We start from the raw sequence: 26,894 nt of genomic DNA on the forward strand, positions 1-26,894 counted from the left end.
ATGGTTGTCCAACCCCCCAAATTTGTGATTTAAACCCCAAGAAAACCTACCTCTAAATAAGTAGTTATTTGAGTGAGAAAGACTTGAGTTGTCTATTCAATGTGGCAGATCAGTGTATTATTGTTGCTGCTTCAAGCTGATGCAGTTTTCAAGAAATCCTAATAAACACTCTGTTGTTTAAAATTTTACAGCTCTTTCCTAAAATGTGTTCTTCTTCCTACAGCCAATGTATGTAACATTACAGATTAAAATTAATAGAGTTTTAAGAGATGCAAATGTTTATAATACTCAAAAGCTTTGTTACAATAGTGGTCTAAATAGGTAATTATGGGACAGGTTTTTGTCTATGTATTTCAATTATGTTCACTCATGATAAACCAAGTATGTACTCTCTTAAACGTACTTAAATCACTAATTATCTTACCATAGGTTTAAAGTTTACTTATTTTTATAACAGAAAATTATGAACTTTCAAACGTAACTATTTCTCTCTATGTATAGAAATAAAAAAAATTACTTTAAAAACAACTAATCTCAGTTTAAAGTATGTGTTGTTGAATAAAGAAGAAACAAAATGAAAGTACTCTGTGTATGTAACAGCTGGTAGTAAAAGCAAAGAAACATTTGTGTAATTTGTCTGTTAATAGAATAACTGGTAAGACATTTTAACAATTCTAGTAGCAGATGTGATGATTTAGTTTTGTAGTTGAAGCCCAAAGAGTGAAAAGAATAATTTTTTAAAATTTAAATTTTTTTTACAACCCTTATGTAGTTTCACAGCTTTTACCAGGCCAGCAACTGGATGCTGCAAGGTGGGAAACAAGCACAGCAGAATAGAAATGATGCTCCTGCTGCTCTGATCAAGGTCATTGCTGCTTTGGTGCATCTCAGTCTGGGCCAGGAGCCTTGCCTGGGACTTCTGCAGTCCTGTCTTGGCTTTCTCTAGAACTGGTGTATGTGTGGACATATCTGTTTAGTTTGGTTTTTATGTCTCTTCTCATGATGTGAGCCCAGGTGTAGCTCACAGCTAGTCTGGGAGGCTGTGGTAGGATCATGGATTATATTTTTAAAACAGAACTTGGTTTAAGGTGTGTGATTCATAGGAAATGCGTGGCAGTCATTGAGGTGTTTGGTCATCCTGTGCTTCTGCACTCGTTGAGATCGATCAAAGCTTGGGTCAGACATTACTGCAGTTTACTTTTGTCTGAGGAGGCCGTGCTTCATCACAGGACTGGACTTGTATTTGTATCCTGCAGGCTGGATCTAAGTTGGTTTTCCTGGTTTAGCAGAAAATTTTGCAGGTCATGGCTTAAGCACCCTGGCACCTGTTCTCTAAACTGCAAATCACTATTTAAAAAAAACCAAACTACTTAAATCATAATTATTTATTATTGAAAACAAATTTAAACCTGAAGATTGTTCACCTGCATGTCCCAGTTATTATCTTACCTTGAAAAGGCCTTGGATGTTTTATTTATTATTTCTTTTTTTTAAAAATTATTTTATTTTTTTAAGGAGAATGAGTTGTTCAGGTAAGCTGTCCAGTGTAAGTAACTGTGTATTTCCAGTACTTGTCAAGTTTTGATACAATTTTCAAGTATCTCATGATCTCAGTGAAGTATTTCTCGTGCTAGTCCCTCTGAGGTAATGATTATTTGTGTTTTGTAGAGGAGTTCAGGCAGATCACATAACATGTCTGTATTCACATTAAGTCTGTGCTACAGCTGGAAATTTCTCTAAATCCTTATGTTAGCCTAACCAGTTAGACTCCACTTCCCCTGAGATAAAGGCACCCAGTTTTAAGCTGTATTTAAGCCCTCTGACATACTGTAAGAAATAACATAGCTTTGGGGTTATTGTCCTTCTGCAATTTTGTCATTCATTATTGAGGAGCTGCAAGGGGATGAATAGATCTCTTGATTCCTACTCAAATCCACATGTAAGCTGGAGGCTATGTGTACTGTGCATCTCTCATGCGCTCTGAGATGAAATAGGAGTTGTAGATATAATTTATAATTAAACAAATTTCCAATGTTGCTCACCTATTCCCTGGCTTTTCTTAACCTTAGTTCTAATAGTAATAAAGATTTTGTGAATAAAATGCCTGTGTTGCGCAGGAATGTGTTCACTCATCCTGTTAAATGTGGTTTTTGTTGGCATTCCATGAATTGATCTGTTTCCCTCTGGTGCTGCAGCTGTTCCTAAAAAAGGACGTGCCATTCCTCATGTAATAGCTTGCATAATGCCGACAAGGGAGAAAGTCATGCGATTCCACATTAAAGCAAATATTATTCATCTGAGTTTATGACACAAAACCATTAAACTATTTTGTGAAATGGTACATTTTTGAAGAGTGCATGATTTATTTTCTTTCACTTGAAAAAAGAAATGCTTGTCTCATTTAAAAAATTAATTTTCTTCCGTCCCCTCCAAACACACTCTTCTAATATGCTTTTATGTACAAATGTTCATAAAAGCATATTATGTACCCATGATGAGTTTGGTTGCTTAGGGCTACCCTGCGTGTGCTCAGTCAGCCTGACTGTGTGCTAACCAATTGGAATGGTACCCCATGAGCAGAGCATGATCGTGCAATGTGTGACAAAGATTTGACCTGACAGTTTTACAGTTGTGCAGCGCATAGAGGTTAGAGCAACAAAAAGGGGCATGAGGAGCTGCATGGTAGAGACCTGTGCTGTTCCTGCTGCCTCTGCAACAAAAATGTGGTAATACTCTAGTCAAAAAAATCTGAAAAGTTGTTTTCTCCAGCCCTTTTTCTCTCTCCTGTTTTACTTGAGACTGGCTAGGTGTGGAGGCATCTGTATTTTTACTTTGTTTAACATACATACTGTCAAACCAACTGTGTTTTAATGAGGGACTAATATTAATTCAGTACTGTTGGAAGATATTTCATATTTGTCTTTGGTAGGTTATTTTGCATTTCAAATTTGAGATGCTTGCATTTTGTATTGTGATCTACTTCCTTATGCTGTGCTGTAGATTGCCATGGAACATTGTTATTTCATCACTTGTTTAATGCTCTTATTATAACTTGATAACTTTGTGAACAGTTACTGATTTCTTCAGGGATGAGTTCAGTAGTGAACTTAAATGTGAACTGTTTCTGACCTCTTCAGCACAGAGACAACATACATCACACAAGTGTATGAGAGCTTGTGACTTTACAGGTCTAATCTGCTGCATGGTGAAAAAGATTAATGTTTATTTAGAAGGGGTGCTGAGTAGGTTTTCCTTAGTTTAGTCTTGAAAATTTCTCTGTATTGCTTTCTTTTGCGTAACATGTTATCTGTAAATGCTGCGAAAGGAAAAGTTAAAAATTACTACTGGGAGTTGGGAGCAAATAAAATCTAAGTGTGCCATGAGAAATTAGGTAGCCCAAATACCAAATGGAAAAGAGGTCTGTGGGTGATTTTGAGGGTAATTTAATGAATGCATTAATTAGTCTGTTTTGCTTTTAAGCAAAAATATGGTTGCTGCTTTTATTTTTGTAGCAGTGTAGTGGTTGGAACTTGGATAATCTATTGGATTTCTTATTGCATGTTTTCTGCTTTGGCCCTTCATTGTTTTATTCTAAAAAAATGTCAGGAATTATTACCTAGAGGCTTAAAGTTATAGCTTCAGGCTTGTTTGTCTGTCATGCAATAATGGAACCTCAGCTCAATTTCTTTGTTAATAGCAGAGTTATCTAAGCACTTAGGTATTTGTTTAGTAATAGAGGGGGTTACCCTTTCTGCCAGCATACAGAAAATTAAATTTTTTGGTTCTCACATACCTGTATTCCTTTACAGCTGAATTTACTTTGCCTGTTGCAGTTAACATGATGGCAAAGCCTCATCCTCTTGTAGAAGTAGTGTCATATGATCTTATGCTTCTCCTTGCAATACTGCACAGACTTCCTTATCAGCATAGTCTGTGCAGTATTGCTGGTGTGTTTGAGAACTGTAATATCTGCAGACAAGCCATATCTGCTAGAGATAAAGAGGCTGAGGGTGGATGAATTTCACCCCTACAGCAGCTCCTCTGTCTGCTCTGCATTGCTGCTACATTCAAAAATGTGCACACCTCACCTTTGGCTCTGGAAATCATCTTGCTTGCAAACAGGAGGAGCCAAAAGAGTTGATTGTTAGCAACAGCAAGGGCAGCCCTGAAGTGTGGGGAGAAACAGGTGCAGAATTACAAGATGTAGCGAAGTGTCTGATTGAGTTAGTGGACAATAGTAGAAGGAATATGAGAGACTCGAGAGGAAGGCAGGAGAAAATGCAAATAAACAGCTGAGGGGAAGGAATTACCTGAATTTGAAAGGAAATGGCTCTGAGGAATGCATGTGTATATCTGAACAATAGCATTCATGGAAAACATTAGTGTTTTCATCAGCAACAGTGTTAAAGGCAGCAGATGTATATGACTATGAAGGCATATCCAAGTTCCATTTTAACAGGGGAAAAAAAATCTCTTCTGTAGAAGGAGCCGCCTCTTCTCTCCAACCAACTTAGTACTGGCATATTATTGCTGTTTAAAAGCCTTCAAAATGTAGACTTATAATTTCTACTGATTGAGTCAGAATAAGATATTTCACCCTTGATTTACCTGTGTGGGTGGAATAATGAATGGTGGATTAAATAGGGGGACTGAAGGTAAAGAGGAAAAAAAATAATCATTGCACACTAAGATTGAAAATAAAACTGAAAAATAAGCCTCCATAGTGAAGACTAGGAATCATAAAACTTGTATGAAAACTCTTGTGTTCAGAAACTTGTGTTATGGGTTCATGGGAGCTGAGAAAGACAGAGTAAGATCCCTGTGTTCCTCCAGGACACCAGAGTAGGTTCTCATGAACTTGTGTTTGTTCATGCTTCAGAGAGTTTGAGTCATAGCTTTAAAGCAGCCGAGGGGTATCTTTCTGTGTATTGTTTTATAGAGCTGGAAGAGCCTTACCTGAAGGCCACAGTGGATTCTAGGAGCTCTTGCTCATTTTAATTTCACACTGTTTTGAAAGAAAACGAGGAAAATTTGAATCTTAAGAGCTTTGAAGGAGTTATTGCCACTATGGTTTGGCTTCAGTGTTATAGTCTCGCTCGTCACCTCCTTACTTAGCCTGTTGTGGGCTCTTGTTTTTAATGAGCTTGTGTAAGTTTCTGTTCACAGCTGAAATGCTTTTGGAAACAACCATCTGTTAAGAACACTAACTGGCCAGTTGATGAGAAAAATCCTGAGCAATGTTTTGGTTTCTTCAGAGATGGATTTAAATGCAAAGTCTCAAATTAACTCCATCTTGTTACCATCTGGGTGGTTTACTTTTTTTTACCACCTAGTTATAACGTGACCAGTGACATCAAAAACATTATCTGGGAGGGAGATAGAACTAAGTCTGCCACCTCAAAGCAAGGATGTACTTGTGCAAACATGGGGCTCATTATTTTCTGCTTCGGAGCACAGATTTGATTCTTTTAAAGTCTGGGTGTTATTGGTCACCATCCTAATGAATTGTAAATGATGGAGCGTTTCTCTTTTCTGTCATGGATGTAGAGTCAACAGCAGAGTGTGGGTGTTCAACAGCAGAGTGTGGGTGTTCAACAGTCTTATTTACATCTGCATTGTATGTCTCAAAGTACTTATGTTAATACTGTTGCTTTATTTCTCAAGAGCATGTCATTCCCTGTGGATATATTGAACAGTTACAGTCATGAGGACTTGGAGAGCTCAGCAGAGAACTACCTCTTTGGCCTTCGGTGGGCAAATCCGAACTCTCCTGAATTCTTTTCTCTGCCAGACCACCGCAAGGTAAAAACCAGCAAATGCTGTAGTACTGGTGTTCTTATTATCCTTATAAATCTAAAATTTAGGATATCCAGTCCTATTGAATTTCAGAACTATTTTATCAAAGCTTTCATATTTTCCAAATTCAAATCCTTTTCACTCTGTAACTAGGTTTAAATTTGGGTTTCAGTTACTCTGTACTGCTTCTAGGCAATGGATCTGTGTATAATGAGCAATTTTTAAAAAACCTAAAAAACCCCAACCTGACTATAACTTAAAATTTTCAATTGATGAATCAAACCTCATGCATTCTCAAAAACCTGTCACTAAGGGGTTTACAATTTACTTAAGCTAACTGGCTTTTTTTTTTTTTTATCTCAGTCCTTCTGTGTTTTTCATGTTTGGGTTTAAATTTTGATTAATAACTTCACTAATTTCAAAAGTGGTTCTTTTTTCTTTATCTGAAATATTCCATGCTGCTGTTGATCTCTAGTAGAGAATAGCTGTGACACTTTTATGTTTTAAACACCTTCACTTGTGTGATGAGTTGGTCAGTTAGTTTTGTCCAGACGAATGCTAGTATTAGAAATAGTACCAATAAAACCAGCAGTGTGTATAGCTTTAATGGAAAGTAAGTGAGCTGAGAGGATTTTCTGTGGGATCTAAAGGTCACTGCCACAGATTCCTTGGCAGAATCTGCGTCTTGCATTTATACAAGTGCTGTATGCCTAAATGATTTCTTCTGTTAACATCCTCATTTGTGACAATGGCATGTCATAATCTTCTTAAATTTGATAAGCAAGTCTGTCTACCACACCATTCTTGTCTGTCAAGTTTTGTATACATTAATTTAATAATAGAAGCACATGAAATTAAATACCAAAATGCATTTCCACAAAGTTACATGAATCTTTAAAAGATTTTTTTGACCCTTTCCATATTATTTTCTGAGGAGAAATATCAAGTAAGCAACTTCAGAATTTCTAACATGTGTGTAACTTCAGGGAACAAAACCCTTTTGAATTTGCCTTCCCACTGTAGCACATTAGAACTTGTTAACAAACACAGTTTTGCTGTGCCAGCTTGTTTCAGTGCTTGACTGACTGCCTCATTCTTCTGTTGGCTTTGACAGCTTGCACAGTTGGGACTGTTGGAGTGAACATAATACTGGCTCCTTGCACACCTTAAAATGCAAACTGTCAGCAGAAAAGAGCTGTACAAATTACTGTAGCTAAATCTGCCAGAACTTGAGAGTCAGAGCTCTTTAGATGGAGTTTGTCTCTGGAAGATGGGGAAGATGTGTCTAAAGAAAGGACTGAAAGAAGTGCTTGTCTTTTTCAGCTAGCTGTTAAGGACTTGATATTAATATTCTTCATTTTTTACCTTGATGAGCATTCTCTGTATTTTACTACTCTCGTTTCAGGAAAAGTCTACTGAAATATTGTGCATTCTTCTTGCAGGTTCCTATTACTGTGGCATCTGTGAGCTTTGTTCCTCTTTATGGTCAAGAGCAGACACACAAAGTTCTTGCACTATTTGCACCATGGGACACGTTCACAGGTTTCATTTTAAGTTTATTTCCTTATTGCCTTTTTATTTTTCTGTGGAAAATGCATGTAATCAGGCCCTTGCTCATTTCATACTACTGTAGCCCATAACTTTTCCATTGTGCATTTGTTGTTCCCCATCTTTTTGTTCACATACTATTATTTTTTGTTGTGTATTTATATATACAAGTGCTAGAACTTCTCACGCTAATCAGATCAGAACTGGGCCCATGGAATTCAAAAGATACATAGCAAAGTAATGTGGTGCTTGTCTGGACCACAGTACAACATGTGTCTCTTGACCTCTTTATGTATGCTTCACCTCTCCAAAAGGTATTTATTGAACATTCTTAGAATCCATTAATTTGCACATGAATTTAAATGCTCTTTATTAACAGTGATTGACCAGAGTCACGTGTAAATTTGTCTTTGGCTTGAAGTCTTAGCATAGCTCTAGCTGAGATTATGGTTTTTGTGGGTTTTCCCCTCCTGTTCTTCCTCCCTTCCTCCTCCCTTTCCAGCTCTCCATGTTTCTTTCTTCCATTTAATGCCATGTATATGATTGCCAAGTATGCCACAAATGCCTATATATCCTACTCTTCCTAACTGCTTCTGAAATGGCTATCAGCCTTTTTACATTCATCTGCCTCCATAAAACTTGCACAGTTTCTATATTAATATCTATTAGTCACCCAATATTAAAATACACATATGAGTGTGACTTATCTTGACAGGCAGTTTTTAGTGGAAGGAGATGTTAGAGCCCAGTGTTGAAGGGTAGTGCTTATGTCTGAAAAACAGTTCCTGTATACCATACCACAAAAAAAAAAAAAAACCCCAAACAAACAAACCCTCCCTAATGTTTATTAGTCTCAGTTATCAAAAACGTTTTTGGACTAGGGAGCATTTATATTGTGCCCCATTGGTTGTGCTAGGGTAGTAGGAACTACATTAATACAGTGCCATCTAGAAGATGCCTAATGTAATTACTACATTGTTATTCCTGAGTATTTAGCAACTTTATTGAATATTTCTTTTGGAATGGTAAGAATCACTAACTTTATTTCCCTTGTTTCCTTCAAGCTGTAGCCCTGTATCTTGCTGACCAGTGGTGGTCAATGGAGGACATTGTAAGAACATCTGTCCCTGCTAGACAGGGGCTTCATCAGGTAAAGCGCTCCAACATTCACCTAGCAATTAATCCTATACTCCAAGATAATGGCACATAGATAGTGTGCAAGATATTACATGTTTTAACTTAATTTGGAAATGAGAGGGCTGTTGCAAGGGAATAGAGGAAAGGGAGAAAGGAACCTCAGTGTGAAGATAGTCTTAAGCAAGAATGACCTTTGTACAGCAGCTTCATATGTACATAACTTAGATGTTAGCTGTGCTACCATTTTCTCTCTTAATTCTTTAGAATACTGTGATCTGGTTGCGTTGAAACATTTTGGTAGAATAGTGCATTGTACCATAGCAGTACCTATTGATCTTATCAGGAGACCAGTAAAAAAAAATACTGTCAGGAATATGTTAACAGAAGCAAGTTGGAGCTGGTGGCTTGCAGTGGCAATACGTGAAGTTTGGAAAAGTAAGTTGTCTGGTATCTGCTTTATTGCCCGTCACTGACCTTTGTTACCATTATTTAACCCTGTGTAGCATGGAGTTTTCCAAAACTGGAAATCTGTGTTCTTCTGAGGGTGTAATTTATATCTGCTTGTGGAATCTGGGAATTTGTCTTTGATTTTTGCAATTTTAAAAATTTTCTCTTGAGAGTTTGGCATGTAGCCTGGCTTTCCACATAATTCTTAATGGTAGGAAAATCAGGAAAGCCAACTCTTTTACAAGGGAGGTAGCTGAGACTGAGCATTGGAATAGATCATGGTTCCTCCTTCCTTCACAATAAGTACAATAGTGGTGAACTCAAATTTCATATATAAAAGGAACCCTGTAGAATAGGTAAAAAGATATTTAATTCCTTATTTCATGCCACAGAAACTGTTGTAACAAGTTTTTTCACTGCATCATGTCCTGTTGCCTGCCACTCTATCAGGAGTGATTGAGTGTGCCAAGTCCTGCCACACTGAGGCTCATCATTTCTCCTTTGTAAGACTTCAGTTACCTGCTAGCCTGGAATTCTGAGGCTGATGTACTGCTGTTGTGTTTGGTGAATGTTTACGTACAAGTATAGGTTTGAGTTAGATCATAATATTCTCACTCCACTGCCCTTCTCCCAGATTTTACACATTGGATTCGGAGTCACATTGAAGACATGAAATATCCTCTGTGGTTGTGATTTGTACTTAACCTATTGCAACTTCTGAGCATCTTCTTGTCTTATAAGAAACCTCAGAGAGTCACCCTGCTTTAGCACTTGCAGCCTTCCCTTGAAATCTGTCTGCAGCTGTGTTCAATAAGGTCTCTCATGGATGGGTATTAACCAATCTGACCAATCTTCTGAAATGTTTTTTCTGTGTTTCCTTAGGTGAAGTCTCTTGGAGAGAGAGTTGTTCTCTATGTTCTAAATCGAATTATCTACCGAACACAAGAAATGGAAGGAAATGAGACTCCATTTCTCTGTCATGGTAGCAGCCATTATGCTAAGATCATGTGGAAAAAAGGAGAGGCTATTGGGTTCTATTCTGTTAAACCTACAGGTAGTATATTTGAGGATTGTGGGATTTGGGAAGTAAAGGGGAAGAGATAGTTTGTTTGAAGAATACTGTATTAATGGACTTTATAAGCCTTGCAGGCCTAATTGAATTGCTGTTTTCCTGCAGTCATAAGAGATCAGATGGTTGTTAAAATCTCTAGCCGGAATAATTACATACTTTAGCAATACAAGCTCTTAGATTACTTCATAATTACAAAATGTATTTAAAACTGTAAGAAACTTGATATACATGACAGCATTTTTTTCTTCTCTAGAATGATTATTTACACTTGGATTGGGCTTGAGTTAGCAAAATGGAAGGCTTGAGTTAGCAAAATGGAAGGCTTTTCCTTCAAAAAAAATTTCAAAATTTCACCCATGTTTGAGTGTGTGTAGTACTCTCCAAATGAGTAGCCTATGTGGCAAAGACCACTCTGTAAACAGATGTTTTGAGGAGTGGTGGAGCTCTTCAAGCATCCCAAAGGTACCCAAGGGTACCCAAGTAATTGAACCTCTCTGCTTTCCTTGAACCTCTCAAGTTTTCCTTGCTTGCAAAATGAAAATAATAATAGAATCATAGAATGATTTTGGTTAAAGACCATCTAGTTTCACCCCCCCGCCCCTGCCATGGGCAGAGCCACCCACCTTCCACTAGACCAGGACCCCATCCAGCCTGGCATGAGCACGGGCTGGGGCATTCACAGTGTCACAGTTTGAGCACAGTTTGAACATCCCCTTTCAGGGATGGGGCATTCACACCTCCTTTGAGCAACCTGTCCCAGAGTCTCACCACCCTTGCAGTAAAACATATCTTCCTACTATCCAATCTAAATCTGCTCTCCTGTGGCTTAAGGCCACTGCCCCTTATCCTATCACTACATGACCTTCTAAAAAGTCCTTCTCCAGCTCCCTTGTAGGCTCCTTTCAGGTGCTGAAAGGCCACAATTATGTCACCCTAAAGCCTTCTCTTCTCCAGGCTGAGCAGCCCCAGCTTTCCTCAAGTCAGCAGCGCTCCAGCCCTCCAATTGTTTTCGTGGCACAAAAATAAGAATGTTCATGGGTCCTAAAAAATACAAGGTTGCAAAGACTAACTAAAGGGTTGTATAGACAACTTTGTTTCTCATTGGCCTTGTTAGAGAAGAGGGCAACTCTTTGCCATTGTTCACAAATTCACTGAAGGGCCTGAGAACAGATTGGCTATTAATGGGCTGTTTTAGTACAATGGCACTAATGCCATTGCACTAAATGCCATAATGCCATCCTTTTCTCACTGCTGAGTTCATAGCTACCCTTGGAATTCACTGATACTGAAGTACCTATGTGTTGTCACCATCTGTTCCATGTTTATTTAATTTAGGATAATATATTTTTTAAGAGAGAATTTCAGTGTAAAATGTCCTAGCATCATTTTGTGTCTTCATAAAAAAACTGGAATCACTGTTTCAGTCTTTAAGCAAGAGCTGAATTACTTTTCAAATTTGTCCTGAGAAGTCCTGTAATCAGCATAAAAGTGTAATTAAATAATTTTGTTTTCTCCTATTCCCTCCTCCATATTTCAGCTCCATTTTTACTAGTTTTCATATAGAACTGTGTACTGAGATTTCAAAGTGAGCCTTTCCTCTCTGTCTTGTCTATTCTTTTCTGGTGCTACAGACTTTTTCTGTTACATTATTCTCTTGATGAATCTTGAAAACCTTATGAAGCTTACTCAAAAAAGTTAATAAATGACTAATAGAAATTATTTATTTTTAATGAAGTTATATATTATTTGGAATTTTTATAACTTATAAAAGTCTTTATTTAAATATTCTTAAATCCATGCTGCAGCATGTCAGTCAGCATGCAGTTATGTCATCCATACTGATGGATATTTTTTCCCTTTGATTATTTCAGGAAGTGTTTGTAGCTCTCGTCTTCGTCAGAAGTATAAGTTGCCAGTGCTAGACACCATGTTTGTTAGAAAGAAACATCGTGGGAAAGACTCTGGGTTAATCATGTTGGAAGACTTTGTGGATTCCTTTACTGAAGAGTCTCTTGGCATACGATATCCATTGTCACCTTTCATGTATACAGGCAAGCTGTCTAATTTTTTCTTCTGATCTTTTTTGTGGTTTCTTTTTTTGTCGAAATGAGTATTGTCATTGAACCTCCATGTTTGTGGCCTTATCCCCAGGTTCTACAATAAATTCTCTGCACTTTGGAGGCTAAAAATCCTGATTTGTGTGAGATGAAATAGTGCCTGTCTCAATTTTTAATCCTCTGTGTAAAAGTAGATTACTTGAATTCTGTTGGCTTTCTGCTGCTGTGACGTTTACCACTGTCCCATTTCCCCCATCAAGACTGTAGCATGGGCTGAGGTGTTTGTGTGGCATTTAAAGTCTATCTGCCTTGTAACTGCTTTTTCTTGCTCACACCTAAACCTCACGAGTTTAATTCATGCTTTCTCTGAACTCGTGATGAAGAGGACTTACTAGCCTCTGCTTTCACTTGTGTATCAGAAGGCACAGTTCTGAAACACAAGGAAAACACATATGGTTCTTCCATTAGCAACCTAAGAGGGCTATGTCATACAGGAAAGTACATGAATTCTGGAATCGTGTTCCTGGGACTGTGTTCAGACAAGAATCACATTTCGTTTGCCCTGTTTCTCAACTCATGCTCCTTAGGCCATTTTTCAGGGCTCCTTCTATGAACATTTTTATCTGGCCTTCTTAACCAGGAGAAATTTTCTGCTTTTTGAAGCACCACAGTCTGTCACTGGATCTGATAAGACCTAATTGTGAGGCTTCAATGAGGAAAATTACTTGAGCAGGATTTAATGACTAATTCATTTTCGCAGTCAATAAATGACACAGTAGGGATCTTGTGCTCTGAAATTGTGTATCAGTATTGAACCTGGTGAAAAATTGTAGCTTTTTCTAATAAAGACCAAAGAATAGTGTCAAAGCATGTGTGCCTCTTCACCTGTATGTTTGACACAGGTATAGAGAGAAAAGAAGATGGAAGGACAGAAGTGCAGAAAATATTCTGGAAGTGAACAGTGATTAACCATTCAATGGTAACATATTAATACTCCCAGAGAGTGCTTGTCACAGATGCCTAGAGAGTGTGAGGGGACAAAAAGTACTTGATTGCATCCTCTGCTTAAGAACCCTTCTATCTGAGTTTGGTTTTGTAGTTGGCAGGAGCAGTAAGTGGTGAGGTTGCAAAATCTCAAGTGGGTACTAGGAAAAGGAGGAAATCCCATTCATCTTTGTTTGCAGTTTAAGATAATAATGGAAAGTATTTAGACCTATATTAAGAAAGGGTTAATTAGGAAAGATGTGTAGGGTAAAGCAAAGTTTATTTCAGACTATTTTGTTTAACAGTTCTTTCTGTTGCTGTTTGTGTATGATGGTAGATTGCAAAATAATTTGATTTCAGATCAACTTTAAATCTGAGGTGTAGCTGAGTATATGGTATCTCTAATATGGTGTTTTTTCTTGTGTTTGCTCAGCTTGTAAGCAGTACCTTGAGAAGTACCCCGGGGATAAAAACCTTTTGTGGCAAGTGGAGGGAGGAGGAGATTGGTTCCAGAGAAAGTCTATTATGCGTATAGTGCAAAAAGAAAATCTCAGAATTGCAGGTATGGATGCTTTGTTTTGTTGTTTTCTGACACTTTGTCAAAGTTGAACAAATACTGTACAAGAGTCACTTCTGTGAACACTGTGTACAAAGTAGCAGAAAGACTTCTATTTGTCCTAAGACCTTTGAGACCATATTTGGAATGGTGTCATATTTTAGCCCCAGCTGGCAGCTAAGTAACATGCAGCTCCTTGTTCACCCTCTCCTCCCCCAGTATGGGAAGATGAGTCTGAAAAAAAGTAAAACCTCTGGGTTGAGATAAGAACAGTTTAATAATTAAAATAAGATAAAATATAATAATGAAAAGGGAGATAAAAGCAGATAAACAAAACCCAAGAGAGAGAGAAGTGTTGCACAGTGCAGTTGCTCACTACTTGCTGACAGATGCTGAGACAATCGCCAAGCAGCCCTTTCTAGCCAGCTGTCCCCAGTTTATATACTGAACATGGTGTTTTGTGGTGTGGAATATCCCTGTGGCCAGTTCAGGTCAGCTGTTCTAGCTGTGGTCCCTCCCATCTTCTTGTGCACCTGCTCACTGGCAAAGCATGGGAAACTGAAAAGTCCTTTACAAAGGGTAAACACTACTCAGCAGCAATGAAAATAGTGTAGCATTATTATTCTCATACTGAATTCAAAATGCAGCAGCTGTATCAGCTACTAGGAACAATAATAATTCTATCCCTTCTGAAAGTGGGATGATATTCACTCCTTATTTTCTTAATTCTTCATTGGTCTGGGTGATTTTTGCTGTAATGCCCTTGATATGGCAATTGAATGGGAATCAGGTTCTGATCCCCAAATTCAGAATGCTGAAAACAGGTGCTGTGAGGTACCCAGTAGAGTGATAGACGTATGAAAGAGAAAGTATAAAGTGTTATATGGCAATTAACATCATGCAATTTGATTTATTGGCTGCTTGCATAAAATCAAATCCCCATAAGGAATGTAATGGACTTCTCCATCTTCCTGTATTACCTGCTAAGTGGAGCCAAGTGCTTGACCAAACTCAGTTCCACAAATTATTTTGCCTTTTCCTGAAACAGGAATAACCCAGACTGTTTACTTCTGCATGTTTATGCACACTACAGGAAATTTATCTCTTTCTACAATGTGTAGAAGTTTGGACTGTGCTGTGTCAGACTGTCAGATTCCCTAGTGTTTACTTAACAGGTGGCTTCTGCTAAATGTGTCCCAAGGTTTGAAGGTCCTGCCACCCACTGCTCCAGGATAAATGGGTAACAGCCTGTTGTATCATTTCATTTTTCTGGAGGCTGGTACATGACAGAGAGTATGATATTCCCACTCAATGCCATGGTCTTTGGCCTAGTTGTCTATGATGTTGTTTAGAAAATTAATTCTCTATCTCATTCTGGAATTTCTGTCATCTTCTTAAGGTTTCCTTCTTAAGGCCCACTGTTCCTGGTGGTGGCATGGGCTTCAGGCTATGTTCTCTCCTCTCTAGGTGTTGCTTCCACCATTATTAGCACATGGCAATTTTCTCTGGAGTTTTGGGGGAGTGTGATATAGTCTATCTGCCCAGTCTCCCCATATTTCTATTTCAGTTGTCATTCTGCATACTAGAGAGGCTTTAACCGCTTGGCCTGTTTAATTGCATGTTTCAAATTCATGGATTATCTGTGTAACTGTGTCCATGGTCAAGTCCACCCCCAGATCATGTGTCCACCTATAATGTGCATCTCATCCTATCTGAGGTGTCATGGGTGCACCAAGCTAGAAGTAATTTTCTCTTATATTGGCAATTCTGATCCACCTGAGTCGCTTCAATCTTAGCAGCCTGATGCACTTTCCTGTTGTTCTGATGTTCCTCTGTGGCCCATTTCTTGGGTGCATCAGTCTCTACATAAGGTACTTTCACAACCAGGTTCTCCACCTAGACAGCAGTATCTTGGCACAACGTGGCAGCTCAGATGGCCTTTTGCTTCCACTTACTCTGCTTCCATCACTGCAGCCACCCCACAGGGCATTTACCACTACACAAGTCAGTATGGAACTAAAATATTGGTCATTTTTCTCATTCAGCAAAGTCTAAAGCCAGCTGGATGGCCTTCACCTCTGCAAACTCACTTGATTCACCTTCTCTTTCAGCAACTTGTAGGAGACTCGATCTCTGATTCTTTCCTACAATATGGCAGAACAATCAATAAATAAGGCATATATCTTCTCATTTTCTGGTAATTTATTATACAGTGATTCCTCTTCAGTATGGGTCACCTCCTCTAATAATATTGCAAAGTCTTTTCAGGCCAGTCCTTTATCACTTTCAGGATTCCTGGACGATCTAGCTGGTGCAGTATCTTTGCTGGTGCACCATTGTGGTAGTGATCTGTTATTCTTCAATAGCCCCACAAGAGAAGGGTCCTCTGAGAGAAAATGCCAGGCAGACAGATACTTAATTTTCCCTGTCTCCAAGGCAGCTGTAGTGAAAGCCCAATGCTACCCTTTTGGGTCCCTGAAATGTCCTCTTCTGAAATGATCTGTGCCAAAGATGCTCAGAGTCTCTGAGCCAGTCAGAGTGGCATGCTTTTCCACTCATTCCCAGTCAGGCTAGTCTCAGCCTTCATATCAGCCTTTGGGACCTCCCTGTCACTTCAGAACTACAAATAGGTTATTGGCCTCTATAGCATGATGGCATTATGGCACACTGTGCACTAATGTCTCTTAGACCCCTATATTCTTGTGGGTTTGACATCCTAGGCTACTGGATCCTCACGTTCTAGTGAACTTGACTGGTTGTCATCTCCCAGTGACAGGAGGCAGGGCCCTCTAGTACTGGTCATAGAATTCTCCACCCACTTCTTGTGAAAAAGGATTAGAATTCTTAACCATAGAATCAGGAGAAGATTAGCCATTCCATTCTGTCTGGGGAGTTGCCTGCTGGAGACTGGAGCAGCAATTTTCCTGGAAGAATTCACATTTGTGATTTTTTTTTTTTTTCCTCGCAGTTCATGCCTCTAGGGTGGAGGTGGATTTTCCATATAATTTTTTCATATCCTTTCTGGGTCCCACAGGATTTTAAAATGCATGGTTTGTACCCTTTATTCTCTTTTTTGAACAAAAGAATGCTCTCTTAATAGCTGAGTTACTTGTCTGTACAGGTGGGGAGTAGAACCTGTCTACTTTTTGTTGCTGTAACTCCTGGATCTGTTTTTTATACTTTTTGAACAGATTTTTTTCACACCTGAGAGGCAAGTCCATTAGGTAGGAAGAGAGATTTTCTTTGTGTTCCCAGAGTTGGCAAACCACTTAATCCACCGTGGGTACTTCATCTCTCTAGGTCATTAATGCCAATGAGTTGAGATGATGGTGGGCTTACATATACAAATATCTTTGTCTATATCTGTATGTGACTGCACATTCTTTGGCCCATAACAAATCATCTCTAGCACAGCCAGCTCTCTCAGGCACTAGACACCTCTCTGTCCATGGTGGTTCACTTGCCTGGGTGACATGCAATGTCTTCCTTGAAGGCCTTTTCTTCACACTCAACAAGCAACCAAGTGCCACACAGCCACACATCTGCTTTTTTCCCCCTTAGTTGGGTGGGGAGGAGAATCTGAAAAAAATGCAAAACCACTGTATTGAGACAAGAACAGCTTAATAATTGAAATAAAATTAAACAGAAGCATAATGTAACAATAATCATAATGAGAAGGGAGACAACAAAACCAGAAAAATGAAACGTGAGAGAGATCTGATACACAATGCAGTTGCAGTGATTAGTCCCTCCCAGTTTAGGTACTGGGATTAACAACGTGGTATGGAATATTTCTTTGGTCAGTTGTCATGGCTGTGTCTTGTTCCCAGCTCCTTGTGCACCTGCTCACTCAGCATAATAAAGTGAAAAGTCCTTGAATTAGGGTAACCCCTATTTAGCACAACTAAAAAATCAATGTGTTGTCTTACACTGAATTCAAGACAGAGCACTGTATAAGCTATTAGGAAGAAAAGTAACTCTATCCCAGTTGAAAGCAGCCCAAACGATTGTTATATAAAGGTACTAATTTTCCCTTGCACTGTTTACTCTTTCAAATCTTTACAGCAGAGACCTCAAAGAAGGAAAACAAGAGTTTGCAAACAGAGGACAATTCTTGTCAGTCTGCAATATCTGAAGCAGGTGCAACAAGGACTGAAGTAGAAACACAACTAAGTGTAGGTACACAGTCTGTTACCTCTTTCTTTTAGAGTGTACTGTTACTGGAAAAACAGTTACGAGAAATTATTTTTGCTTACTTTTGCTTACTTGTTACTTTCTGTGTGGATGTAATGCTTACCAGTGATGTAATGCTAATGTCTAAGATGGGTTGCTGTTTTTTGTTTTTGGTTGGGTTTTGTTTTTTTTAGCTTTGTTGGGTTTGCTCTTGGTTTTGTCTTTTTTGTTGTTTTTTTTTTTAGTGGACAGGTGGGTTTCCCCATGCATGTAGAGTCTGTGCCGCACCTGTCAGGGTCCGCAATTTGAGCCTTTTACCAGCAGATTACATAAAGGAGAGTACTTCAGATATCTCTAGATTAAACTGTTTAGAGAGTTTTTAGAGGTACATATCAATGTCACAGTTCAATACAATGGCTGAGGTTAAGTTTGCATGAAGAGTTAGACATTGTACAAAAAGGCCACAGCTTTCTTTGCATGTGATTACCAGATTACAGCTGCTCATGGACATGTGGTTATGAATATGTTTGGGTCATTAAATATTATGAAGCTCTTCCTTTATTTCATTTGTGTTCTGAAGCCACACAGGATGTGCTTGACAATCATTCATAGTTCCAAATACCATGAGCATGGATTCGCATGCTTTAAGGAATGCGTCTGTGTTATTGACATGACCATGCTTTCATAGAAGTCAGTGCATCAATTAAAAATGGGAAATTATGGCCAAATCAATACTCTCAGATATTAATCTTTAAAGTTTAGATTTGGAATTTAAGTCAAGTTTTCCCAATTGAGAAAATTAGTATTTCCCAAAAAAAAATTGGCAGAAAAGTAGTGATGTTTTTAATCTCTAAGTGACTGGAAGCAATAACTCTTTAATTGTCTTGCATTTGTAACAGCATCTCTAGCCCCATTTCTGAGGTTTAGATAGATTCCAATAATGACCATATCAGCAAAATGATCTAAAAACTTACATTTTGGTTATAGAGCTATATGGATATACCTGGAGAAAATAGTAGAGTGATAGTAGTTATTTTGATTTTTGTTGTTGTGAGTTAAGAAGTCAGGCCCTGCCTCTTGCCCTTTTCCAGAGGAAAAGACAGTAGATACCAAAATGCTCCAACTCCTCATAGCTTGGTAAAACTGCTGGCAGCTCTAAAATTGCCATCTGCAGTATCTATAAGCAGTTCTGCAATGGTTTGAAAATTGTTGGACCACCTAAGAAAGTAAAATACCCCACATTCCCCCAAACCATGAAAAAACATCTCCCAACTTTAATTTTCACCTTTCTGTTAGTGCTCACCATTTTGTGCATTTCGATTCTAGAATAATTTGTTGTTAGTTTACAAATTCTTCTGTATTTAGTACTCATTTGAAACTGCTTGTCTTAGTTTGAAAAGACAGGAGCCTCCCCTGAACTGGAAAATGTAAACCCCCTCCCTCCAAATTGTTATAAATTTGAAATTAGGGGGCTCTCAGACAAAGATATGGGAGCAGGAATAACAGTTCTTTATTAGGGAAGAAAATAAAAAGATAAAATAAACAATGCAGTAATACAAAACAACACTGACAGAGTCAGAATACGACCTGACACCCTGTTGGTCAGGGTGTTGGTAGCAGTCTGATTGGAATGGTGGCTGTGGTCCTCCTGGAGTGGCAGATGTGGTTCTGTTGGACCCTGTGTAGTCTGTTGGAAGGGTGTAGTCTTCCTCTGAAGATCCAGTGGCAGAGGCAGCTGTTCCTCTGGGAATCCAGTGGAAAGGCTGTTCTGGTGTCCTGAAATCTCTGACTGCAGCCAGGTAGGAATGCTTGGCTCCTCCCCCTGGGCAGAGCATCTGACAATGGGATGCTGTAATTTTACCTGTCCTGCAGTGACATTCAATGGCCCATTAACAGCAGCTGTCTCCCCAGAGGGAGGATTGGCTTGTGTCCAACTAACAGAAGGTAACTGACACACCTCTAACAGATGGCAAAGAGAATACACGTTGCCTTGCAATATAGGACACTACTTCAAATGGCAGAATGTAGACATGGCCACTCTTTGCCAGCCATCTTCCACAGTATTGGATGTGAGACTGGAAAAACAGACCAGGATGCTGGTAATTGCTGTTCCAGATTATTACTAGCAGCAGGCAGCGGCAGTATCTAATTGTATTTTAATGTGTACAGCTTGTACTCACTATATTGTATCAAGTGCTGAATCCTCAGCTAACTTGCAGAAAAAAATTAAGGTATTGGGATGGTGTGGAGAAAAAGGAGACAAAAAAAGCTCTAGGGAGAGGGAGCTAAGCAGCCTCTTCTGCTGACTGTGCATGTAAGCTGCATTACTGATGAATCACCAAGTTCTGGCTTTTCTTATTTTTTACATGGGTTGCCATATTCTGTTGAACATCATGATAAAAATAAAGCTATAGAATAGTGTGCAAGTATAAAAATAAGACTTAGCAAATAAATTTTGCCAACCACTGCAGTGTAGTCCCTTGGGTTTATACAGAAAGGGGAAACAAACAGAAAGACACACCTATAATTGAATTGTGTGGACACTTATAAGCAGAACTGTTAGGAAAAAATCTTGGTAGTATTGTTTATAGTGACAGGTCACTTTGGAATCTTATCTTCAACATTGAGGCCAGAATTAAAACACAGAAAAACGAGTCATCCATGACATAAAGATAACTTTTGAAAAAGATTAAACGTGTTGAGATGAGACAGAAGATTTAGCTATAAATTAAGAATTATTTTAGCTGCTATTTTATAGGATCATTACTATGAAATAGTGCTTTAGAAAGCTGCAACCATGGGTAGGATGATGAAGGTATCTTAGTAAATTCAGAAAATTTTAGAATAACATTAGCTTTGCTTTTGCTCCACAGGCTGACTCTCAAAAAGGTAAAGAATCAACAGATGTCCATGCAAGCACATCTGAAGGTAAAAATAACTTTGATTATCAGTATTGCAATTACTCTAGATAGATAGATAGTTTTGCCAGCTATTTTACGGCTTTCCATTTTACTTCATTCATCTGTAAAATGGAAATAAAAACATGCTTTCCTCTAAGATGCTGAGATTCAACTCAAATACCTTTTAGAGGAAGTCAGATAAAATTGTTATGAGTCTTGGTAAAGATAGTATCTAGAAAAATGTACCAAAACATGTGGTACTGTGTTAGTGGCACTTAATTTCTTTCATGAACTATTTTGGGTGGGGAGGTCATATGTAGATCTTAGTCTGAATTTGTTCACTTGAATTTTTTTTTTGTGTTATTCTCCTAAGACCCTAATGCAACTCATGTTTCCTTCTGGATGCGAAGCAGCCATTTAAAACGTCAGAAGATAAAAAAATATAGACAGGCTCCTGGACTTGAAACTTCCCAACAAGTTGAGGAAAATGCTCTTCAAATGTCCAAAAGCAGGTACTAGGAGCCCATTTTTACTGATTTCTTATTTTGTTGCTTGGACAGCCATGAACTACATTAGTGTCTCAGGGTGTGCAACTGCTATTTCTTCTCCTTTCTCCCTACTTTACTTGCTTGATTTTAAAATTACTAAAAGTAAAGTCTAATGCAAGATGGGAAGAGAGAAAAGTGAGACATCATTAGAAGAGTGGTTGCACCAAAATGTAGTACCTGTGAAATCTCAGCAGATACTAGAAATAATAGGAAAAGAGTGAAGGCTGAGAGTGTCCTCTTGTAACTGAATCTGTACAATAGTAAGAATATTTGTATTCACAGCACAGTTTCTTGAGATATTATATCTGGACTTACATCCATAATACTCTGTGTGGTCTTTGAGGAGGTATCCCTTCCCCACTTCTAGTTACAATTGATAAATTGCAGTAAAATATGGTCTGGCTGTTCAGCTGGGGAGCTGGTTACTGCTTGTCAGCTAATAACAAGTGTCATAGGGAGCCATGTCTTCAAAAGAAAGCCCTTTGCTCAGACAATATTTTAAACCATCGTATCTGGTCTAACATCCTGAAAAGATCCCAAAACCATTTCCAGTTTAAATTATGTTAACCTGTATAACAATCATCAGATGTGGATGTGAAGAGTAGTGTGACTTGTGTGCCATAACAGTTCTTACAAGTCAGGGCTTGGAGTAATAGTTTGTACTGGCTTTCCATTCAGAATATCTATTTTAAGTAAATAAATAGCTCCTTCCTCTCTCATAGACACACTGCCCACCCCACCCTGCTCCATGTGTATGTCTCTCTCTCATTCTCTTCCGAAGAAACCCACTTCAACCTCTAAAGCCTCTTTTGACAAACTGAAGATAAGTTCATTATTTTCTAGGAAATCACTCGAGCTTGTGACATGAGACTTCTTTAAGCAGAATTAGTTGTGAGGATTTTCTTTGTGCAGTTGAGGCCTTCCACTAGGTAGTGCCTATTATTTGTGTTTAAATTGCTCTGTGGAATTCCAGATATTGTATTGCTGTGCTGCACTGTCAGTGCACTGCCCTAAGCTGGTTCAAACAGGTCAGGTGGCACCCTTGATGCTACCCCAGCTTAAGAAATGCTGTTACTTCTAATAATTGGCTAGTTCATATGTGAGAGGACTAACCTGATACGGTTGGTTGCTAAACTAACCTAATTTGTCAAATTTTGGACCTTGCAAAATTAAAGCAATGAGGTGTTGCTGTTACACAAGATGTGTTACGTGGTGTTTTTAAGCAGAGCTAAGAGGAATGCTAAAATGAAGGCATCAGAACGGCATATGAGCTTGGTACTTTCCATGCATGACGACAAATAAAACAAGGTTGTCTCTTGTGCACTTTCCTGTTGAGTCCTACTTTCATCTCAAGACTGGCATGCAGGATAAAACTCTCCAGTACTGCCTTTACTATGAGATCACAAAGTAGACTCCTGTGAATCTATTACATGCACTTTTTTCTTTGCTTGTATGTAATAGTTTCAGTTAATCTAAACTTTATCATCTTGAAAATGAGAACTGAATATTTGAGTTACTGTTACTACCCTGCAGTAGTGGAAGTGCATCAGCACTTCATCTTTAGCTTTTTGCTAATGTAACCTCTAGCTAATGGTAGCTTATTCACTCATGATGTGTTTATTGCCTTGAGTTACTTTCCAGTCATGGTCTTTGTAATATCTGTATTTTCAGTGATTATACAAATACGGTTGTTTTCATAATTCTATTATTGGAAACTGTTTCTAGAGTGGGGATGGGGAGAAAAGGAAGTTGTTGCTTTTCTTAACCCTTTGTAGCTTTCAAATATGTAATGCATCACTACTTTCTAAATTTAAAATAACAAACTTAGAGAAACTTCAGATTTTTTCCCATAAAATCGAAGTAAGACAGATATAATTTTATAATTGCCAAAGTAGTTTTCCTAGTTGTTATTATTTTTTTTCCTAATGAGGAGATGCATTTTTAGATGCATTTCATTTTCTTGATTTGTATTTCCTATGGCAAGCATGCTCTACATAATTGGTCATGAAAGAATTTCCCTGCTGAGATCACCAAAGTTATGTATTAATCTAAAAGATATATCTTAATACCTGCTGCAGGCCGGAACTTCCTGCCCACACATCTGAAAGCTCTGAAGACTTAGTAGAAGTGCCTGAGGTGGATACTGTTGAGAAGGATGAGGAAATAATTGTTGAAAATGAGGACCAGTCTGTATTAGAAGCGGAAATGCATGCATCACCCTCTGAGAAACAAAGTGAGATTGAGGTGAGCTGGATAGGATAACAATAGCAGATAGGTTTGGAATACAGATTCAGTTTCTGTTAAATATGGTCCTTGCTACCTTCCTCCATGTGGTTCTCAGCTCTTTGATTTTTTGCACCAGTGCTTTATGAAGAAATGTATCTGAGAAGTTAGTACAGAATTAGTTTCAGGGAATATTTCACTGTATGTATTTTGAATGATAGAGTTTATAGGATCTTCAGTAAGATTAATTTCTAGCTTGTCTACCATCCTAATTTTCTTCACTGATTTCTCCTAATAAGAAGTTCCAGAGGTCTGGGATAAGGTCAAGATCTGACCCAGTATCTCTAATTTAAAAAAAAAGTTTTTTCAAGACATCAGGACCTGCTATGCTTCAGTGACTTCTATTGGTTCTTTTTACTTCTCTACTTAAAAATTGCCGGTTGGTTTTAAATATCAACTTTAATTCCAGCTTTTAGCTTCACCTTGTTAACAACTTGAATTTAAATTTCTGAATATTCTTTGTCCCTAGCAATGCCCTCAGGGTTTTTGTTCTTATTGATGGATAAGAGAGTAGACTTTACACATATTGGGTTCAAGGAATGATTACAGGAGGCATTAGAGATGCATTAAAAACTTCTTGTCTTGGCTCCTAACTATAAGCTATGGTCATGTATTTAGTGCAGGTGACCACAACAAACTAATACTCTAGCTGAGTTAGCTAATCTGCATTAAGTTCTGTCTTCTTAGTACACAATTCTAGATATCTCAGCTGTCTGCTTCTCACATTAAGCTGCCAATTTAGATCACATGTACATCCATTAGTGCTGTGGAACAATAGCTGGGCATAATTTTGACTTACAAATATGACTTTCTTTTTTTTTTCTTTTCTTTTTTTTTCTTTTTTTTTTAGGAAATGCCATCAGAACCTCTTAATGGTGAGGTAGCAGAAGAAATTGGTAAAACCTCACTCACGGCTGAAGGGGAGATGGTAAATGAAGTTCCAAGTGGTGAATCAAAATTGCTGTCTGAGAATCAAGGAAAAGAACCTGTAGCACCGTTTGTTCCATTACCCCTTGATGCTCCAGCAAAACCCCCAGAAGATGCTGAATCAGAGAAGGTGACAGAATTGAAACAAAATGTGAAGTCATTTTTACTTCAAAGTGTATTTATCTTGCAGGGATTTTTTTCTTTTGTTAAGTAACAGAAAGTGTCCCCTAACATTGTATGAAATTATTGGAAGAAGAAATTATTATGCCAGATGATGTAAATCCATAATGAGAATACACTAACATTTCTGTTTCAATGTGCAGAAGTGGGACCTATATGCATCTGATACCCAAGAGAAAGATATGTTTGCAGCAGTTTGCCTTGACAGTCATGAAACTGCTGTTTCTCACTAAAATACTGGTTCAGTAAGAGTGAAAAGCCACATACTTGTTTTGTCTAGCAATTTGTGCCTGATGAGGTGTACAAATAATTAACTACTGCTACAATACCTTTGCTTTCAGAACACAGGTTTTACTATTTTCTTTTTTACAGTGTAAAAGCAGATTATTATCTGCTGGCAAAAGAATAATTGTATTTGTCTGAATTATTTTTTTTCCCTTGGGATTAATATCAGAGTGCTTCTTCTGTACCTCAGATTATTCAACTCTGGAACAATTTGAAAATCCGAGAGCAACTCTGGATATGAAATGTGCAGGTCACAAAATAGTCTTGTGCAAAAAGGAAGACTGTTTGTCAAGTTATGTGCTTAGAATTAAAAACCTGCTGAATGCTAAGCTATCCTCTGATGTTAATAGTGAGAGGCAGTAGTTGTTCAGTGTCTTTTACTTTCAACTAATTGTCCTTTTGATTGTTTTACTCCCTCCTTAGGTATTAAATGAAAATGATTCAGAAATGCTGACTGAAGAAGTTACAGCAGTAGAGAAGGAGGGCACTGAAGAGCAGCAAGAATCTGAAAAGCCCAGCCCTGAAAATGCAGCTGCTTTGGCATCAAAGGAAGAGCCCTCTGACAATGGTCTGCCCAACTCTGTGGTAACTGAAGCAGCAGAAGAATCTGTTCCTGAAAACCTACCTTCCTCGTTGGAAGATCAAAATGAGGAAGCAGGGCACAACTCGCAGGAGGCCCCTGCTGCCTTGAGTCAGGGCTCCTTGGTAATGGTTGAACTTGAGGGTGTTTCTTTTCAGCAGCCTTCAGGACAGGAAGCCCAGAAGAACCAGCTGGAAGAGCCCTCGGAAGAGTCTGCAGAGCAGACAGATCAGTACACGCAGACAGTGGCAGAGCGGGCTGCTGACAGCAGCTCTGAGGAAGCAGAAATTGAGGTACCTGTTGTAGATCGGAGAAACTTGCGAAGAAAGGCTAAGGGCTACAAAGGTCCACCCAAGAAAAAAGGAAAGCCAGCTTAAAAATCAAGTAGTGATAATTTATCTATTTATAACAAGGCTATTTTGTGTAAAACATTAAGGTGTAACTGCACCATATCTGGCACAGGACACATGTGCTCAAAATTCTGTGTTGGATTTCCTCTTGGGTTCATCACCTTTCCTCAAGTTTTGATCTGTTCATTTTTTAAATTTAACCACTAGAAATTGAACTTCTTCATAGTTTGAAAGTAAATAGCTAGTTTCCTCCCTTCTTAAAAATACACGATGAATAAATACAGTTGTGCTATCAAAGGGAATAGTTTGTATATTTGAGCTGGTAGTCATGGAAGAAAAAATGCAGTGTGAAATCCTGGCCCAGTCAAGGTCCCATAAATTGCTATAGACTTCCTTGTCACTGGACATGACTCGAGATAATTTTTTTTAATAACTTTGTGTTCTCTACTGTGGAGAAAGCAGAACAAGAAAAATCCTTCATTGTTTCTTGTTCCCTGCCCACAGGCTTAAGGGATTAAAAGAATGTAAGATTCTTCATTCTAGGTTTCAAAATGTACAATGTGTAGCTCAGTAGATCAATGCAATGTGAGCAGCACTTGTCTTTCATGAGAATAACTTGAAATAGCTGAGTCAGTAGAATGCAGTGCAGTCCCTGCCACAGCACTTCCTGATAATGGGTTTCTTGAGCAAAGATTAAGAGATGCCTACGCAGTAAATTATTTGTAGCTTCCTAAGCAAGCATTTTGGTAAGCCCAAGTTTTTCCAGAGTATATGGAATGGAGCTTCCGTATGGAATCCTTTGAACTGCCTTCCTACCTATTTGCATGTGTTGAATGGATAGCTGCTTCCTTGTTGCATTACAGGAAAAGGATATGACAACTCTTGATCTTCTTTTGGTCTGAATGGAAGTGGTTCTTTGTGTTTTCCAAATACTTGGCTGGTGCTGTGGGGTAACTACTAAAATGTTGTGTCTTCCAGGTGTGTGACTCCTGTGAGCACTGACATTTCAGGTTGTTGTGATATTCATTAGTGTGTTGGTGGGTATTTCAGCAAATGCTTGCTTGCCAAACT

General features: G+C 38.4%; 1 protein-coding gene across 1 annotated transcript; it reads left to right on the top strand.

Moving 5' to 3' along the window:
* Positions 1-5,664: 5,664 nt before the first annotated feature.
* Positions 5,665-25,850, top strand: FAM169A (family with sequence similarity 169 member A; the record flags this gene model as incomplete). Its single annotated transcript, XM_084225034.1, has 12 exons — positions 5,665-5,802; positions 7,239-7,338; positions 8,409-8,494; positions 9,811-9,982; positions 11,872-12,051; positions 13,475-13,603; positions 17,666-17,772; positions 20,644-20,698; positions 21,044-21,182; positions 23,297-23,462; positions 24,352-24,558; positions 25,317-25,850. The coding sequence occupies exons 1-12, from the start codon at positions 5,668-5,670 to the stop codon at positions 25,848-25,850; spliced, it is 2,010 nt and encodes a 669-aa protein (XP_084081160.1). The 5' UTR covers positions 5,665-5,667.
* Positions 25,851-26,894: the final 1,044 nt, after the last annotated feature.

The sequence above is a fragment of the Fringilla coelebs genome (genome assembly GCF_963513975.1).
Source record: "Fringilla coelebs genome assembly, chromosome: Z".
NCBI classification, from domain to species: domain Eukaryota; kingdom Metazoa; phylum Chordata; class Aves; order Passeriformes; family Fringillidae; genus Fringilla; species Fringilla coelebs.